Source organism: Tachysurus fulvidraco, chromosome 20, assembly GCF_022655615.1.
Source record: "Tachysurus fulvidraco isolate hzauxx_2018 chromosome 20, HZAU_PFXX_2.0, whole genome shotgun sequence".
Lineage (NCBI taxonomy): Eukaryota > Metazoa > Chordata > Actinopteri > Siluriformes > Bagridae > Tachysurus > Tachysurus fulvidraco.
In genome coordinates this window covers 14,584,169-14,603,881 of record NC_062537.1, presented here as the reverse complement: position 1 = coordinate 14,603,881, position 19,713 = coordinate 14,584,169, and the positions used below count along the sequence as shown (strand labels likewise).

At 40.0% G+C, this 19,713-nt stretch overlaps 1 protein-coding gene across 2 annotated transcripts in view; it reads left to right on the top strand.

The window, feature by feature from the left end:
* Positions 1 to 17,504, top strand: part of ror2 (receptor tyrosine kinase-like orphan receptor 2) — a 65,049-nt gene extending 47,545 nt beyond the window's left edge. The window contains exons 3-9 of one of the 2 annotated variants that reach the window (XM_047804865.1): positions 2,687 to 2,974; positions 4,395 to 4,425; positions 12,490 to 12,611; positions 13,386 to 13,700; positions 14,231 to 14,488; positions 14,614 to 14,819; positions 15,135 to 17,504. In XM_047804865.1, coding sequence (XP_047660821.1) covers positions 2,687 to 2,974; positions 4,395 to 4,425; positions 12,490 to 12,611; positions 13,386 to 13,700; positions 14,231 to 14,488; positions 14,614 to 14,819; positions 15,135 to 16,562 — 2,648 coding nt within the window. In that variant the 3' untranslated portion in view covers positions 16,563 to 17,504. The remainder of the gene's footprint in view (positions 1 to 2,686; positions 2,975 to 4,394; positions 4,426 to 12,489; positions 12,612 to 13,385; positions 13,701 to 14,230; positions 14,489 to 14,613; positions 14,820 to 15,134) is intronic. The other variant, XM_047804866.1, reaches the window with a different exon arrangement.
* Positions 17,505 to 19,713: the final 2,209 nt, after the last annotated feature.

The window sequence follows — 19,713 nt, the reverse complement described above, 5'->3', positions numbered from 1 at the left end:
CTCTGTTTTGGACAGGATGTATTACTAACGTGTCTCCCCCACCTCTTTTCTTTTTTCACCTCCTTTCTGCTGGTATGAATATCCTCCTCTGGATTACCCTGAGGCATGTCTTGTCAACACTACTCTTTTTTTGTCAACCCTAGTGGTTTCTGAAGCTTTTGTAGAACTTCCCATTAAAGGATTTAAGCTTTGCTGTGTTTGAGCTTCTGTTTATAGTCTTTTGTCACATGTGTGATTTGTAAATAGGGTAAAGTTACATTTGAATTGAAATTTAAACGAACGTGATTGAAATATATGATTATAAATTGCCTGTGTGTGTTACAAACCTTAATATAACCCAAGCATATTCTTACTTAACTAGGCTGGTGGTTGGGCAGAAGACTACCATATATGGTTGTTCTTTTTGTCAGCCTTATGCTTGGCCTTGTGGGTAAGGCAGGCCAGGACTGAGCCACAGAGACATAACCTCGGCTAGGTTTGGGAAGGACAAAGAGATGGTGAGAACACACTGATTGGCAGAGTGGGTCCTAATGTCTAGGTGATAACATGGAGGTCTGTCGCTCCCTTCTCTTAGTGTTTATTTGAGCTTCGTCTGGCTTCTCACATGGTCTGAGGTCATACCCTTCACACACTGAGGCTGACCAGAGCCCCCTCCTTCCCTCCCTTTTCCTGCCCCTGCTTATCCCTTTTCCCCCCCTCTCTTTGTTTGAATCCAATCATGATTTGGAAAATCACTTTCAAAATTCCTGTTATTCTTTTATTTCTTATATCCTCTTTTTATGACCTTTTACGCACAAAGTTGTGCTGTATTTTTATATGGTTTTCTAACAAAAAAAGAATCGATCAAAATATTTATTATTATTCATTCTGAGCTACATGTTACTGTAGTTTCAGGTTCAGTCTGTTGTAACTTAGGCACTGTGTGTTGTAATTTGTGCTGTGTGTTATAGTTGAGACAGTGTATTTTTGTGTAGGCTCAATGTATTGTAGTTTAGACCACATGTTGATTGATTAAGTAATGTGTTGTAGTTTGCCAGGGTGTTTATGATTTACAGTTTATTGTAGTTTGGGCCATGTGTTATTGATCATGTATGTACAGTGTGTTGTAATTTGGAATTATGTAGTTCAGTTTAATTTACTTAACAGATGAAACAGCTGATTAAAATATATGCAAAAAATCCAGAATCTTTCCTCTTATGGTGATGATATTTGGAACAGCACATTAATACCTGGGAGTTCTTGTCAAGCTAGTTGTGTCAGAATGTCTGGATACTGAGAAGTTTTGGAAACTAGACAGCTTTGTACCACCTAAGCCTTTTCTCATTTATTGGTGTTATTAGTGTTAGACGCTCAGTGTCAGCCTTTAAGACACTATTTTGTTCAGAGTTAAGAATGTCCATTTAAAGGCTCGGTCTGGCTTGGATTTCTTGTTATATACCCAGTTTGTGGCAAATGTGAGGGATGATCCACCAATTTGGGTAGAAAAAACAGGCAAGTTTTTATTCCTGAAAAGAATTTCTTTCTTCGTTTTTTTCTTTCTGCAGTCACGTATCCTAACGTCACCTCTGCACTAATGTGTCATTTCTCACTCCTGTGTGAGGCTCTGACCTGTGCTCACTCTTGCTTGCTGAAATTGAAACCTGCTGGATTCCGTGGCTGCGCTTGGTAAACCTCAGTTAGTCTCTGTCACATGTGAAGAGTAAAAACAGATTTCAGTCACTCCGTGCATGCAATGAAAAACATTCGATACCGTCATCCTCTCATCTTTCTTCCTTTTGTTGGTTTAGAATAGGACTAACAACTCGCAATTAGCAACTGAGTAACTGAACTAATATTTCACACCAGTGCACATAGTTATTATTGGTAATCATTTTTCATAGGTTATTTATTTTTTCTCATGGTGTGTGCAGTTGTCAAAATGCTCATAGTGTATACATGATGATAAATATGACATTTCTGTGTCTTTCAATGGAAAAAACTCTCCTGTTGCAGATCCACCAAACAAAACACAAGCTTTCCTGATGCTCCATGTTCACCCTGCAGCTATCAAGCTGGAGCTGCTTAGAACAGTATGTTTGTTTCATGGGCTGAAAAAAGCTGCAGTTACTTAATCCAGATGTGGCAGATCACGCTCTCTGGAATTTTGTGCTTTGTGAAAGATCAGACCTTCAAAAGCAGGGTCGCTGGCCTGTAACTGCTAAATCTGATCTGCCACATTTCTGGCATGTGAAGGACAGAGATGCAGATGTGCACATAAAGACACATATCTCGCAAATGGTTCAAGAATATTGGGTGAGTGTGTTGGTGTTTCGGTTGTGCTATAGTTTGGGACCGTGTGATGTAAACAGTGTTATATGCTTTGTAGTATGTTTTGGTAGTGTATTGTAGCTCAGACCATGTGTGGTCTTAGCAGTGTGTAATTGTCATTATCTTGTTGTCTGGTGTGTTGTAGCATTGACAGTGTGTTGCAGTTTGAGCCTCTAGTTGTAGTATGTGTAGTGTGGTGTTGTTTTGGCTGTGTTGTAGTTTGGGGCAGTGTCTTGTTGTTTGGGAAGTATGTTATAGTTTAAGCCATGAATATGTCATATTGGTCATGTGTTGTAATAAGACTGTAATTAATACCCTAATTTTCTAAATGCCTGCACTGATTTCACCCTTTGCACTTTTCCTCAATTTTCATCACTAGGGCACTTCCTGGAATTTGTGGAGCCCCCAAACAACATGACTATTATGCAGGGTCAGACGGCTACGCTGCACTGCAAAGTGGCAGGTAACCCACGGGCCACCATCAAATGGTTGAAGAATGACGCACCTGTGGTGCCCGAGCAGGGCCGTGTCTCAATCCGCAAAACAGAGTCTGGCTCAAAACTTCGTATCCAGGATCTGGACACTACTGACACTGGATATTATCAATGTGTAGCCTCCAATAGTGTCAAGGTTATCTCGGCCACCGGTGTTCTCTATGTGCGCCTAGGTAAGACCTTTTTTGTTTTCTAATAGTAAGTATGTATTTTTTTTTTTTTTTGGTGATGTTGAAGGTAGGTATCTATTTGAATGCATCCACAAACTTGGAGAAAATCAGCAATGAATGATGATACTGTCAAACAACATGCCTGTGGTTAGTATCCAAAAACAAAGTTCTCTCTGATTTTGCTATGCAGGTATAATGTCCTTTTACTTCATTGCATTTCTGAGAAGAAAAGACCATTAACCATCATAATAACCATATTCTCTGCAACTAAATTTCTACATCATAGGGGCAGTGTTTTTTCCCCGTCTGCTTAATTTAGGTTATTATATGAAATGCATGTTGGTTAGCAGCTTGAACTAAAGCAGCTCTGTTAAGAACCATATGCACAACATCAGTGCTGCATATCGGAGAATTCAAGGTTTGTAGCACAGCACTGGTATAAATCTGAGTCACACTAGTAAGACTCCACTTTGGAAACAACTTCCCACTGTTTTGACTGAAATTTGTCCTTTAACAAAGCAACATCTCAGTTGTGTTTATATGGGATATTATCTACTAGAAGTAAAACTAAGCGGGTCTTCCTGGCTCAGATCAGTGTTCATTCATTTTCTAACGCTTATCCGAACTACTCGGGTCACGGGAAGCCCTGGATACACCCTGGACGGAGTGCCAACCCATTGCAGGGCACACACACACTCTCATTCACACACTACGGACAATTTTCCAGAGATGCCAATCAACCTACCATGCATGTCTTTGGACCGGGGGAGGAAACCGGAGTACCCGGAGAAAACCCCCGAGGCACGGGGAGAACATGCAAACTCCACACACACAAGGCAGGGGCAGGAATCGAACCCCCAACCCTGGAGGTGTGAGATAAACGTGCTTAGCAGTAAGCCACCGTGCCCCCTCAGATCAGTACTGCATTCTCATGACGAAAGTGTGCATAGACAGAATGTTGTAGATTTAGCATGCAAATTTAGCTAGTGGACCTTACCTACATCACTTAGTGATTAGTGGTTACTTTAGACATAGAGCTTTATATTAGTTGATCTAATGAATTTAGCCTGATTTACACTATGAAATGACATCTGTTTATTATTACTTCATTTTAAATGGCTGATTTGTGCTTATCATTGACCAATAGCATAAACAGAAACATTCTGCTAAGTGGGCCTAACACTGAAAAATGTTTTCTTTAGCTTTCTGGTCACAGTTGCACTAAATCAACCAGAATAAATCAGTTGTTACCAAATGGCATTGTGTGTTCTTAGGCTGACAATCTCAATTCAAGGTCCAGGTTGTGCAATTTTCTGTCTGTGACAACTAAATTAGTCCAGAAACCACACATTGTGTAAAACTGGTTTTAGTTACTTCACAGTTTATTTTAATGTTAAATCCTCTTTTTTTCTAATCTTTACAGGCCAGTCACCTACCCCTGGTTCAAATGATGGGTAAGTCTCTAGTGTGTGTGTGTGTGTGCGTGCGTGTGTGTGTGTTTCTGACTTTTACACAAGTTCCCTAGTTTGTTTGCATGACATTTGACATCACTCTTTCAGAACAATTCCTTGCAGCCTTCATCATCTTCTTTTACATTTGAATGGAGACAATCCTACAGTAAATTAGTCATAAAGCAGTGCTCAGTCATTACCAGAGTGATAATGAGAGGCGAATGCTTGCTGGGGTTAGTATGCTTTAAACAACTGAGTCACCGCAGTTCCAGTCAGCGATAGCCAGTCATCTGGGTGTAACTCGTTTCTGACAGCTCATCTCTGCTAAAGCCAAAACAAATCTTTATAGTCATAGTGCTTTCTATGTCTTCTATGCCTTAAGGAGCATTCAGTATGAGCAGGATAGGTGAAGGGCAAGCTAGTGGCAACTCCATCACTCCTTTGTACCCCTATATTTTATGCGTGTGAAGGTAAAACACATAACAGCTGAGTCATGGGCAGGACAATTATTCAGACTTTATGATATCATGACATTATTCTTCTCTTTTCTTCTCTGTGCTGATGTTTATGACCCAGAGGAGCTTTGTGTACCAAAAGTCTTCATGCTCCTTTGAAGTACTTTATATTCCACCATCTTGGTGATGAAACAGAAGCTGGTACAGGGAACAACTTTTTTAAGAACTTTGCCATGTTTCCACCAATTTAAGAAGGTGGAGTTTCCTAAACTCATTCATTCATTCATTCATTTTCTACCGCTTTATCCGAGTTTCCTAAACTGAAAAATAGAAATTGTAATGAAAATGACTTAAAAGTGGAAGGTTTTGCAAGTTTTACCTCATCAATGAGTCTTCACAGCACACAAATATTGTCACAGGAAACCAGGAAGGGTTTAATGTCATGTCCCAGGGTCCATTTGGCGTTGCCTGGGTTGCTTGGGTTGATGGCAAGTTCTGGAATAAAGACAACTATTGCTCTATGGCTATTATAAATATATATATACACAATAAAAATAATGTTTATTAAATAATTGAACCGAGTTTGGTCCTCAGATTTTTTTTTAAACAGTTCAAAGGTCTGTGGCTGGAAAAAAGTACTGTTTTTAATGGCGGTTAGAATAAAATTCTCATTAAATGTGGTAGTTCTTAATACACAGCACAGAAATAATAATTGTGGAGTGTTTTGCAAATTATACCTCTGAATTATACCTCACCCTAATATATCTTCACAGCTAATGCGTACGTAGAAAAAAAAGGCAGGCACAAGGCTGAATCGCTTTTGGCTTATTATTTTGAAATTGTAGCTACTTAAAGCAACTTTAGCATTAGCAAAGAAGCTCCTGTTTCGTTTGATGTAGTTCCCAGTTAATGATGTTGCTGACTGTTGATTATTTTTTTCCCACAGTGGTTATCTTTAAAAAAAAAAAAATTTAAAAAACCCTTTTTAAAAGGTGACACAACTTTGCTGCAGTTAATTGTTGTCCTGGTCCTGAAACCCTGTTGTCACTGGGTTTTTATAGCGACAAATTGCTTCTAGATTTTGCTCCTGCTCCTTTTTGTTGGTGGAAAAGGAGACACCGTTCCCAAGTTTCTCACCTCTCATCTCCCTCCTCCATTATTGCATACTCCATCTCTCCTTGTGCTCTGCCAGCCGTGCCGCAGCACTGCATTTCTTGTTTGATTTGGCCATAAAACCCTCTGAGAGAGACTAAAACGTGTTGGCCCTGGAGCACTCTCCATAGATGCTGTGTGTACAGGGACTGTGGCTGGAGTCGGTGCTGCATAAGCAACAAAGAGCCTTTCTCACTCAGAGCAAGTTTTGGCTAAATTTCCCTTAGAACCGGGGAGCTGGTGGTCACCATGGCCTGAGGGAAGAAAGCACAGCGTGAGGGCCAAATTGATCCTTTTCCAAATTTTAAATAAAGGGTATAATGTCTGAAGGGACATTCAGTGACAACTATGCTGACATTCAGAGTTGTTTTTAAACAAATTGTGGTCTTTGAGGCTTTTTTGTAGTTACTATGCTCTTGGAAAGAAATCTCTAAGATGGTCGTTGTTGCAGGTTTTTTCATTATATTTTACTTCAGTGGCTAACTTTTTTTTTTATTATGCACCTTCACTGCTTTCTAAAGGTAAAAGATACATAGCCTACTAATGGTATACAACATGCACCTTCACAATAGCTTTCCAGCAGCAGAAATAAGTACATATTATTGCCTTTAATTTTGAGAGCTTATTAGGTAGGATTATGAAGTGCAAGGATTCTTCCACTGTCTGCTATTTTCCTGTTTAATGTTTTCTTATAGGCTATGTAGGGGTTGTGAGGGGCTCAGCTGGTCCTTGGGTGTGTTGTAGGTGCGTAGTGGAGCTTTCCCTTGTTCTGACTTGCTGATGAGAGTCTGAAGTTTGATAACTGTTCTGAAGAAGAAAGCTACTATTCTCTGATAGAGATCTTCTGTAATGGAAAATGGGTTGATGGATTCAGTATATACACTCATAGTTACTGAAGCACAAACCACATCAGGTTGTGAGCGAGTACGGAGAGTGTGCGAGTACGGAGAGTGTGCGAGTACGGAGAGTGTGCGAGTACGGAGAGTGTGCGAGTACGGAGAGTGAGCGAGACAGAGAGTGAGCGAGACAGAGAGTGAGAGAGGGTGGAAGGGAGGGAGGGAGATAAGTGTTATTTCCATGATGCCAGAGCAGGCCCAGTGCTTACTCACAGGTCACACAGACTGATTAGGACCGTGTTGTAAATTCCATTGTGGAGGAATGTTTTTGTCTGTCTTGTTGCTCCTCCATCTATTGCCTTTTCTCCACAAATCACTGCTGCAAAACACTACCTGTTTCTTAGTGTGTGTGTGTGTGTGTGTGTGTGTGTGTGTGTGTGTGTTTGCTGATTAAAGGGATATGTAACGTAAAACAATATGATTCCGCCACCTTTTTGCAGTACAAATCTAAGTAAGGATGTCGTTGGCTCTTTCACTCTGACTCCAAGCTCCAAGGCAATGTCTAAATGTGATACCTCATTAACGTGATTATAACAATTATTATTATTATTATTAGTAGTAGTAGTAGTAGTAGTAGTAGTATTAGTATTAGTATTATTATAAAACATTTAAATATTAACAATGAAAAGTTAAAAAAAGTTTTAACATATTACAATTCTAAATATTTACTTAAAAATAATATTGGCTAATCTGATCACTTTGTAATTATAAATAATAATGATAATAATAAGAAAGGGATCGTTCAAGATCTACAATATCTTAAAACGATATTGTGTCATAATATAGATAGCAAGCTCTTCTTTCCCAACCCTTAGGTAAGGTAATGTTTTGGAGCCTTTTGTTAGTCAGCACTTATTTTGGGGTATTTATTGCCATCTTGTGGTGTTATAGATGCTGTACAAAGATTTGGGATGAATACTCTATGACGCTCTGTCCCTGGAGCAACATCGTGTCCTGAATCCTCTATAAAGTGCAGCATTTTATCACTTTGTGTTCTTTACAGAGATTCCCAGTCATTACTGTGTTTGTTTGGGAGAAATTTAAAGGCTCTCTTCCAATTAGTTGCTTCCTCCACTCAGTACTCCAAATTTGAAACGTTCTCAGCAGTATTTGGTTAAGTATTCCCAGATTACCCCTGGCTCTGTTTACAGAACGCTCTCTTTTCTTGGCACAGGTCTTGTTTGTTTGCTTGTATCCTTGCATTTGCTCTCAGCATTGCTGGATAGAGATTTTCTTTAAGCTGTCCAGTTGGATGTCCACTCTTGCACGGCTGCCACTCAGTGTGTAGTAGTGTTTAAATTAGCTCCAGGAAACATGGTCCTCAGGTAATGTGGATCAGGCATTAGCTGGCATCAGTATTCCCATCTGCTCTTTGTCAAAGCCTGACTAGGCTGCTTGCCTGCTGGGATCAATCAGGCACATGTTTGTTTTCAGCTTTGCTCTTTTTTTCCCCCTACCATCCCATTTTGGTCTGTGTATCATTTATTTTTCATTTCAAAATGAAAATGGGAAAAAAAAAAAAAGGAAACAGATCTTTATTTAGCAGTTATTTTTCAGCCATACACTTAATTTAGAAATGAATCTTTTTTATTTATTTATTTATTTTCATTTTTTAAATAATTAATTTCGATTTTTCCTCTGGCTAAGACATAAATAATAATAAGACCTTACTCTGTGTGTTTGTGTGTGTGTGTGTGTGTGTGTGTGTGTGTGTGTGTGTGTGTGTGTGTGTGTGTGAGAGAGAGAGAGAGAGAGAGAGAGAGAGAGAGAGAGAGAGGATATGTAGAAATAAAGGTTGTGTGAAATATTTAAGTATTTTTCTGAATTAATTATATTAATATATTACACAGTTACCTTGTGTAATTATTTAGCAGCACATCAAGCACTAATGATGTTCTTGCCAAAAAACACATCTAGGTCATTCAAGTTCTTTTTTTTTTTTTTTTTTAAACATACAGCACAGACCTTCTTTGTTATCATTAACTTGATTACTTTGGCCAAACAATGCTCCAACCTAACAAGGCCCTTTGAGCAGAAAACGTGTTTTTGTTGCTGAGCTGGCGAAGATTCTGTCAGCTTTTTTGAATGAGGACATTGTGCCTGATTTGCAGCAGCGGGAGGGAGCTGATGAGTGTCGGCCCTCAGCAGGTAGTGGCTCTGGTTTGCAGGGTGCTTGTAGGTTCCACACAACACCTCCTCTGTTCCTCTAACTTCCTTTAAGACCAGACCTGAAGTGTGAAGACCGGTTCTTCACGGAACGTTTCTGCCGACGACGTGACATCGTTCAGGTCTCCGTATCAAATCTCTTCCCCGTGTTCTCTGCCGTAATCCTGAACTAATGTTGATTTAGTTCCTCAAAACCAGCCTCCTGGGACTTGTTAGTTATGATGTGGTCTGTATTCCCGTCGACTCTTTTAATTCTGAAAAATTCCTAAAAGCAACCAGCATGTGATATCCTGCAAAACGTGTTTATTTGTTATGTGGAGGAAAAAAGTGACTTTATCCTTTGAAGCAGAACCATTTTGCATAAATACAGGGTTTGGAATAATTATATTACTTTCAGTGGGGAGAGTAATTGGTGGAGATTTGTTTAAGGATCAAATGTATAACTCTCAGTACATGAAATTTGAGAGATGAGACTATTCAAAACGACCACATTAAGGATTTTTTTAATTATTTTTTTTCTTTTACAAATCAAAGTTCAGATCATTTTACTGGCGCAAACAACTGCACTTTTTTTTTTTTTTTTTTTACAACAGACAGACAAAAATGAACAGAATACATGGGCATAAGTGTTAAAAATCAACAGCTAAGGTATAACTAATAAAAACTTTACAGTTCTTCAGTCCATTTTCTATTTATGCAGGTATCTTTAAGCCCAATGTATATAGTTTTAACTGAAAGAAGTAGGAAGTAACTCTAAATCTTGGTAAGCTGACGTCTTCAGACATTTTTTGGAGAGAAAAAATTCCTTCCAGTCACTTTAGTCTGCAGTAAAATTGTAACCATATGTGATATTGATGTGAACAGGACCAGGCGTTTTCTGGACATTAACAGCTCCTTTGTCATTACAACATTCTGAGACTTGAGCAAAATTCGATGTAAATTGTGCATTTGGAAGAAGAGTTAAAAAAAAAAATTAAATGTTGCGTTGAAATAGAAAGTGGGAGGATGTGCCAATCTTCAAGTTTGAAAAAACTATTTTTTCACACACGCTTCCCTCATCAAGTCTGACAAGTCCAGCATGTGTTGGAGATCACGTTGCCTCTGGATTTCAGAAAATCCCTGCGGGATTGCCAGGTTGCTTCCAAATCTCTAGTTTAATGAGCAAAAATGATGCTGTACAGAACCAGTTGCATCAAAAACATAGGAATGTGAAGTCTGTCGTATCTGCCTCTTTTAATTATAATACCTCAGTAACTTTCACACTCTGTTGATGTACGGCCTATTATATTAATACGACAATGTGTATATGCTTCTGTAAATTACATCTAGTTTCAGATGCTATTCATGTCCAAGTATAATAAAACATCTAAGCCCAAATGCAGTACAGTGAGCAACTGATATCAAGGGTAACAAGTTCATTACAGGCTTAGACACTGAACGCATCAGCGTAGCTGATTTGCTAAAACTCCCAGGTGTACACAAATAAAGGATTGTGTTCCTCCATCTTAATGTCGGATGTTTTACAGAAGATTGAAAAACCTAACCAATTCAAACAGCTATATGCTTATCAGATGCAGCTTTGTAGCATTTATGATTCTTCACATGCAATGAGCGAAGCCACAAAAATGCTGATGGTGATCAATTAAATGTTTCCAATCACCTAACTGCCATTGTAATCTAATTTAGTCAAACAGCTCTGCACATAACTTGCGTCATTTCTCAATCCACACCATAATGTGCCAGAAAATTGGTTAATTATGAAAAAAAAACAAACACAACTGGCTATTATTGCATGATGCCATCACCACCTCAGAGTTTTTCCACCGCTGGACATCACAAATATTTTTATTTCTGTCAAACTACAGCAAGTCATATCGCATCGCATATCGCAGTTATATATTTATTGAAAAGAACGTTCAGAAGTATTTCCTAACCATTTATAGTTACATATTATGAAAGATATGCCAAACAAGTTTCCTATAAACTGTACTGTACTTGACCAAAGAGTTTTTCACACTCTCTTGAAGTCAGTTAGATGAAAATATACAGTTTGTTGCTGATAAACTGCTCCTCGGGGTCTGCAGAGTTTTCTGTCCTGAACACTTTCATTGCAGAAGAAAACTTTAACAAATGTTGACAGGGTCGAATACTGTGTAGAGAGCAGGTGATGCAGTCTCTACATTGAGATAAATACATTTTTATTTAATCATATGCACCATATGCCTTATGTATTAGAACAAGGTCATTCATTTAAACCTTTTAGAAAATTTGAGGAATAACAATTTTGAGGAAGATTTGAGGAATTATTAATGATGCTGTTGTATGAGATTAATATAGGAGAGAATGTACTTTTGTGTGTACACGCGTGTGGGCATGTGTTCCTGCCCCATGAGGAAAGTCGTTACAATACCAGGGTGTGGCAATTGTTTCGCATAACAAAGCCGTTGTATTCCATGTCAGAACGCTTTAGTGAGTCATTCAGACATGCCAGTGAAATGGTTTTATTCTAATTAGGGAAACAGGGGATGATGTAGTTTGGCAATGTAAAGTTTAGCTCCAGGAAAATACTGGGAAATATTTAGCTTGTCACCAAATGCTTGGTGTTTGTAGACAATTTCAGCGATCAAACTAACAGCAAAGGAAGAATGCTAATTCTGTACTTTCATAAGTTACTAGAACTGGGATTTGTTCCTAGTGTGTTTCCGTCTGAACTAAAAAGTCAGCGGGACTATATATCTCTTGCTGAGGTCTTTGGATGTAGTAGTTTGTGTTTGCTCTGCAGGGCTATTCATCTCTAAATGGGCTGATGCTGATAATCAAGTTTTGCATGTCTGTATTTGCTGCTGGCAATAACGATACTGATGTTTTGGTTTTGTTACAATTAAGCATAACTGTGGTCAGTTTTGGGATTCTGTGTAGAGGCCACAAGCAAGGCTGATCATCTGGAACATATTATGATTTATATGTCATACTGCCAAGAAACATGAGACGTAATACCGAACTGATACTAATATTTAGATGTTAAGCTTTTGTTCACAGATATGATTAGAAAGTTTTTCTGTTCTATAGTACAACAATCTGATTACATTTACATTTACAGCATTTAGCAGACGCCCTTATCCAGAGCGACTTACATTTTTATCTCATTTTTATACAACTGAGCAATTGAGGGTTAGGGGCCTTGCTCAGGGGCCCGGTAGTGGCAGATTGGTGGACGTAGGAATCGAAATCACAACCTTCCGATTGGTAGCCCAACACCTTAACCACTAGGCTACCACGTCCCTGATTACTGTACATATCTAGTCATGTAAAGAATACAAACTAACATAATAATTTGTGAGATATACTTGAATATCACCTTGTTGATTAACAAGGGGGTCTTGTTTTATGTGTTGCAGGACCCAGGAGAAGGGCTTCTGTCAGCCGTATCGAGGCATCGCATGTGCTCGATTTATCGGGAACAGAAGCATCTATGTGGAGTCTCTACAAATGCAAGGAGAAAGTGAGAACCGCATCACGGGTAAGTGAAAATCATTTTAGGCAAAGAGCATATTATTTTCACATCAGTTCTTACTTTTTTGCTTTATTCGCCAGCTGGAAGTTGTTGCTCTCTCCTTATCTCACATCATTTTCAAAGCAGTTCTTAATTTAGGTCCTTTTAGGTGACTCACAGAAACATAGTCAGTTCTAGGCAAGTCATTTTGTCTGACATTTTAGATAAACATCCCAGTCGTTCCTTCCCTCAGGAATTGCTGCCATGTTAGCCTTTCTACACTGTGAGTTTTTCCCATATCCAGCATGTCTACCCTTAGTTACTCTCATGCAGAGACATATGGAATGTATTAAATGAAGGAGTTTGTATATACAGTATTTATTTAAAAGTAAATGTATTTAAAAAACAGCAAACACTGAGTAGGAACGTGTTGCAGCTTTATAAAGTTTCTGAACCGCCATGTTAAACATGGTTTTGTGTAAAAATCCTATTTGTTTAAAAATCATTTTTATTCAGTTCAAAGTCCCAGAAACATCTAGAACCTAATTGTTACGTTTCAAAATATATTAATATAAAAAAAATGTAGTTTCTATTAAGTTCCAGTTTGAGGTTCAGTATTGATTAAAGTCACATACTGGGATAGTGGTTGTTGGAATCTGTCATAATGAGTGAAGTGTTTGGTGACTACTAACTGTGCCTTCACATTTAACACCACCCAGTACTGTCAGTTTCTTAAATATTCAGTGATGTATTTACCTGTGTCTTTGCCTCACCTCTCTCCTTCCATTTTCTTATTTCTAGCTGCATTTACCATGATTGGCACCTCCACTCAGCTGTCAGATCAGTGTTCGCAGTTTGCCATCCCCTCATTTTGCCACTATGTCTTCCCCCTGTGCGAGGAAGGCACAAGGGGCCCACGGCAGCGCCAGCTCTGCAGGGATGAATGCGAGGCAATTGAGAATGACCTGTGCCATGCCGAGTACACCATCGCCCGATCCAACCCACTCATCCTCATGCAGCTGGAGCTGCCCAACTGCCAGCTGCTTCCTCACCCAGGCTCACCAGATGCTGCCAGTTGCATGCGCATCGGCGTACCCACCAACCGTCTGGAGACATGTAGGTGGACCAGCCGTAATTTATGGGCGCTGTCTTGTAGCCTGGTGTTGACAAAAAGCTCTTTGTAGTGCATGCCACAATTAAATGCCTGTGCAATGAAGCAAAAATTTCCAAAGCAGTCCTAGTACATTTGGAGCCAGTTTGCGTTTTTGTTCTGTTTCACATTTCAGTATGACTAAGACATGTATAACTCGAGTTACCTGGATTACTTGGGTTGGGTATAGAAGCAGAAGAAATATGTGAGATTTCTTGGAATTTCCAAAAGTAAATCACTGCATATTGTATGACTGTATGACCAAATTGTTTGAGGTTTGCTAAACCCTTAGTGCTTGACAAACCTGACATGATATATGCATGGAGAGTGATTAATGTAATGAGTATGATAAAGAATCTGATAGAAGCATGAATCAAGAGGGCCCTCTAGTGGTCTTTGGGGAGGTTCTTGGGTCTTTTGTTGTTTGTTTTACTTTGATTATTTTAGTGCAAAATGTTGTCCATTTCTGCTCCCTAATTTTAAATCCTTGTGAAAGATTCTCCCCCAGATCACAGCTGTTACAATGACAGTGGTGCCAATTACAGAGGCACTGTCCGTACAACAAAGTCAGGCCACCAGTGTCAGCCCTGGACTACTCAGTACCCCCACAGCCATCAAATGACACCGACAGTCTATCCAGAGCTTAGAGGGGGGCATAACTTCTGCAGGAACCCGGGAGGGCAAATGGAGGCTCCATGGTGTTTCACGCTCGATCCTCATGTGAGGGTCGAACTTTGTGATGTCCGTTCATGCAGTAAGTAGAAACTCCCATCCTGTTAAATAAACAATAAAACCATAATCTATCTGCATATTAAAGCTTTCGCTAAAGCTGTGTGACCACTACTCAACGTATTTTGTGTTAATTGTTTTCAACTCCAGAGCCCCCTGAAAACATGAAGAAGGAGATATTGTATATCCTCATCCCCAGTATCGCTATACCTTTGGTCATTGCCTGCTTGTTCTTCTTGGTATGCATGTGCCGTAACAAGCAGAAGGAGTCTGTTGACACTCCCCCCCGTCGGCAACTCACTGCCTCCCCCAGTCAGGACATGGAGATGCCACTCCTCAACCAGCACAAGCATCAGGTATTACTCTCATCAGTCTAACCATAGCCTTAGTCTCACCTTAAGCTAAGTGTGATTTTATTATTCTAAAACTGAACATACTCTAAATTGTGTCAACATCAGATTAGATGATATTCTAATGGTTGGCTATTTTAGGCTAATCTGTTAGAGCAAAAGTCATATTCTTCAGTGGCCTCACTGTCCTACAGTAGTATTCACCACCCATAACAATTCAACACTACACTGGGTCGATATGATAATGAAGCATAAAGCTTTGTATCCATTTTATCATAACACATTGGTATACTAATAATATGTATGATCTTTTTCTATCAGGCAAAACCCCGAGAAATCAACTTATCAGCTGTACGCTTCATGGAGGAGCTTGGAGATGACCGTTTTGGGAAGGTCTACAAAGGCCACCTTTATGGCACAGCCCCAGGAGAGCAGAACCAGGTGGTGGCTATTAGGACTATCAAAGACAAAGATGAAGGAACACTGCAGGAAGAGTTCCGTCATGAGGCTACACTCCGTTCTCGACTCCAGCACCCAAATATTGTGTGTCTCTTGGGTGTGGTGACCAAAGACCAGCCATTGAGCATGATTTTCAGCTACTCAGGCCATGGCGACCTCCATGAGTTCCTGGTAATGCGTTCACCTCACTCTGATGTAGGAAGCTCTGACGACGACAAAACGGTCAAGTCAGCTCTTGAGCAGGCTGACTTCTTGCACATTGTCACTCAAGTGGCAGCTGGGATGGAGTACCTGTCAAGTCATCATGTTGTCCACAAAGATCTGGCTGCTCGAAACATTCTGGTTTGCGACAAACTCAACGTAAAAATTCTTGACCTTGGACTGTTCCGTGAGGTCTACTCTGCTGACTACTACAAGCTGATGGGCAACAGTCCCTTCCCTATCCGCTGGATGTCCCCAGAGGCCTTAATATATGGCAAGTTTTCCACTGACTCCGACATCTGGTCCTATGGTGTGGTGTTGTGGGAAATCTTCAGCTATGGCCTGCAGCCCTACTGTGGTTACTCAAACCAAGATGTGATTGAGATGGTACGTAACAGACAAGTCCTGTCCTGCCCTGATGACTGCCCTTCCTGGATCTACACTCTAATGCTGGAGTGCTGGAATGAATTCCCTGCACGCCGGCCACGCTTCAAGGACATCCATGCACGTTTACGCACATGGGAAAGCTTGTCCAACTATAACAGCTCTGCGCAAACTTCTGGGGCAAGCAACACCACCCAGACCAGCTCTCTAAGCACAAGCCCTGTCAGCAATATCAGTGCTGCCCGCTATGTCACCCCAAAGAAGACCTCTCCTTTCCCACAACCCCAGTTTATGTCTATGAAGGGCCAGATGAGGCCAATGGTACCACCCCAGCTTTACATCCCTGTCAATGGTTACCAGCCTGTGCCTGCCTATCCATACCTACAGAACTTCTACCCTATGCAGATCCCTATGCAGATGCCCACACAGCAGATGCACCCACAGATGGTACCTAAGGCAGGCTCACACCACAGCGGCAGTGGCTCCACCAGCACAGGTTACGTCACCACAGCACCATCCAATGCATCTGGCACAGAGAAGACCGGCCTGCTGAGTGAGGACGCTAAGGCAGCCGAGGACAACATGGCTGATGGAGCGTCGCAGAATGGTCTGCACAACGATGACGCATCTGTCCCCGAAACAGAGCTTCTAGGGGACAATGACAGCCCACAGATTGATGACAGTGAGATGCATTCAGAGGCATAGGCAGTTTGGGACCTAATGACAGCCAAGAGCTGTTCTCTGAAGTGTGACTTTGTAGCTTCTGCCAGCTTAACCACACAGTGAAGGGAAATCATTGATTGAGACAAATACTGAATGTTATTTATGAGTTATTTGGCAGTCACTTAAACAGCTTTTCTACTATTGGAGGCTATACCTCTAGTTCTAGTGACAGCTGCACCCTTATGCTGCTTTTCAGCTGCAATGAAGAGTCTAACTTGTCTCCTTTTGACAGTAGGTGAGATGTTGATGTGACACACTGACAGTGTTTTTGTTTTTTTAATCAGATTTGTTGCAAAGCCATTCAGAAGAATTTGAGTTCTTACTGTTGCTGTGCAACATGGACCATTGTATCTTTATATGTATGTCTACAGTTGCTATCAATTCATTTGATTAACATTCTGGCATTTTGTGGATTGGGGAACTTAAAACAATTACATAGGAATTTATAAGGCATGATTTAGCAATCCAAGTGAATTATGTTTATCTAATTCTCAGAAATAATGAGAATAAAACTACAGTGAAACTTACATTTATATCCCACTGAAACTGAATGTGGAAAAAGGGCTAATGAAAAGAAGCATCTATTTTAAATGAGACACAAAACTATGCAACATTCAGTGCTAAACTGCCTTACATATTATCAAGACTTTATGAAAATATGAGCTGGCCCTAAAATATTTGTAATACTTGTTTTTAAGTTTGAAACTCTGTTGTAAAGATTTGTAATTTATAGCATTGATTCTCTTAAAGAAATTTTAAATGTTTCCTTGTCTCTTTTGTTTAGCCAATGATATTACTTAAATTTAGTTTAATACCAGATATTTGCTTCTTTTATTTTTTAAACCAAACTGTTATAACAACTTAATCATATATTGTGTATGTGCAGGAAGACGAAGTGACAAATAAAGCGATAGGTGAAATATTGTATTGTGTTCTTTTTTCAGCTCTACAGTGAATTTGTCTTTAATTGACTGAACGTTGAATAAGTTTTTTGATACACTACCTTGAACTACCCTTGAACTCTGAAATCTGAGGCCAAATGAATAGATTGATACGTTATTAGTTCATTTTATGCTGATTTTCTTATTAGCATTGTGTTTTAATTGTTATTAATATATACAGAGCAGCTATATGAGATTGAATGGTGAAACATGGTGAGAACACAAAAGTCCTTAAGGAGTGCCACTGGGGAAAAAGCTTGACACAACCTGTTTGATAAATCTTTATCATACTGCCAGAAATGTCCTTGTTTACAGCCAACTAAACGGACAAATATGGTCGTTCCAGTAATAAACTAGGAGATATGAGCTAATGATCTATGAAGGTAAACGTTTAGTCTGTACAGTGGGCGGTTTTTAATTGTGCGGGTCCGAAAGAGGTGTGACTAACCTGCTTTTCATCGCATCGGTACATCAGATGAAGTGATCAGATGCACGTGCTCCGTTTCTGCCACCATGTCATCCAGCACTTCTTGTTCTACACGGGATGCAAGCACCTACGAGTGCCACTGGAACTGCGATCATGGATTTAAATGTGACTTTAGCTTGAAGGCAAATGTCCCAACACGTCGAAAGAGAGAGTTTACGCCAGACGAGCTGAAAGACGACAACTACTGGCTGAAGCGCAGTCGCAACAACGAGGCGGCCAAGAGGTCGCGTGAGCGCCGGCGCATGGAAGAGCGGCTCCTGGAAGAGCGCACGCTTCATCTCCTGCGGGAAAACGAGAAACTTAAAGCGGCGCTTTCGGCCATTGGTTATCATGGTGTTAGCAAAGAAACTTCGTACGATACTTTTATGGACTATGCACCTGTCCGAGAGCTGTCACAAGACTCTTACCTAAGGACCCTGGTGGATTTCCCTGGAGCAAACTGTACACCCCATTACGCGCTCTCTAGTCGGTGCGACTTCAGTTCTGCCTACGACTCGGTGCCTCTCCTGAGAATGCAAAGCTTCCCGGCTGCTTCATTCCCTGCAGTAGATAATACGCACCAGAGAGACAGACACCTGGGATTCAATGCGCTTAGTAATGGAAACGTTCCGTCTAGAGCGTACAGCAACCTCCCATATGCAATTACTCAGAGAAAATGGGGTGAAGGTCATACGATGAACATGTACCAAAACTCTGCACCTTTCTCTCTAAATGAAATGGGTTACCAGTGTCCAGCAAGATCCACACCTAGCTGCACCACTCATGCACGCATGAATGACACACACGTGGAGCAACGTTCATTCGTGACAGAGCCAAAGAAAATTGGCAAAGAAATTAAAATAGTAAAAGAGGCAGAGCGTGTCTCGACTTCTCCACTTTTGCCGCACAAACTGCGCTACAAGGTAAAAGCGCGCTACGGTGGAGATTGCGCGCTCCCCTCACCAGGGATTTCTCATTATCTCCAGGAGTAATTGTGTAGATCACATGCGCTACATGATCTGCATCAGAAATATTCGCATTCTCAATAGGAAAGATGTTGTGTAAAGAAAGATTAAGTATGTTACACATTTTGGTATGTACGGATTTATTCACAAATAAAGATTTGACATGATTACAGCTTCTCACTTGTTTTCATATTGTCTTTTGATTGGATACACTTAATCCCAATCTGATGCAAAAATGCACAGACCCCCTTATGACGGGCATATGAACTACTATAAAGTGTGCATTATGTTGAATGTTTATTTGAGATTTTTCTAATTGTTAACTTTCCACAGACAGACAATATTAGGTCTGTATTGGATATTAGACATTAATTATAGGCCTGTTGATAGGAGTGATGACTGTTTGGATGAAATCTATTTAATTTAATATTTTAAAAAAACTACTGCAGTTGATTATTAGTATTTTATTTATTTATTTATTTTGACTTAGCAAAATTAGCAAAAAAATTAAATTTGCTAAGGTGTAAAAATCATTAGTATACACTATAATACATGCTATAACTATGTAGTAATGCATAACTATTGCTAGACAGTGAGCTTGCGACATGACCTACTGACCTGTTTACAGTTTTATTTAACCCTTGTGTGGTGTTCTGCTCTGTTATGTTCTGCTCTGTTCTGTCTGTTCTGTTCTGCTCTGTTATGTTCTGCTCTGTCCTATATGTTTACTAAAAGTCTTTTGCATTTGTTTTATCAAAGTG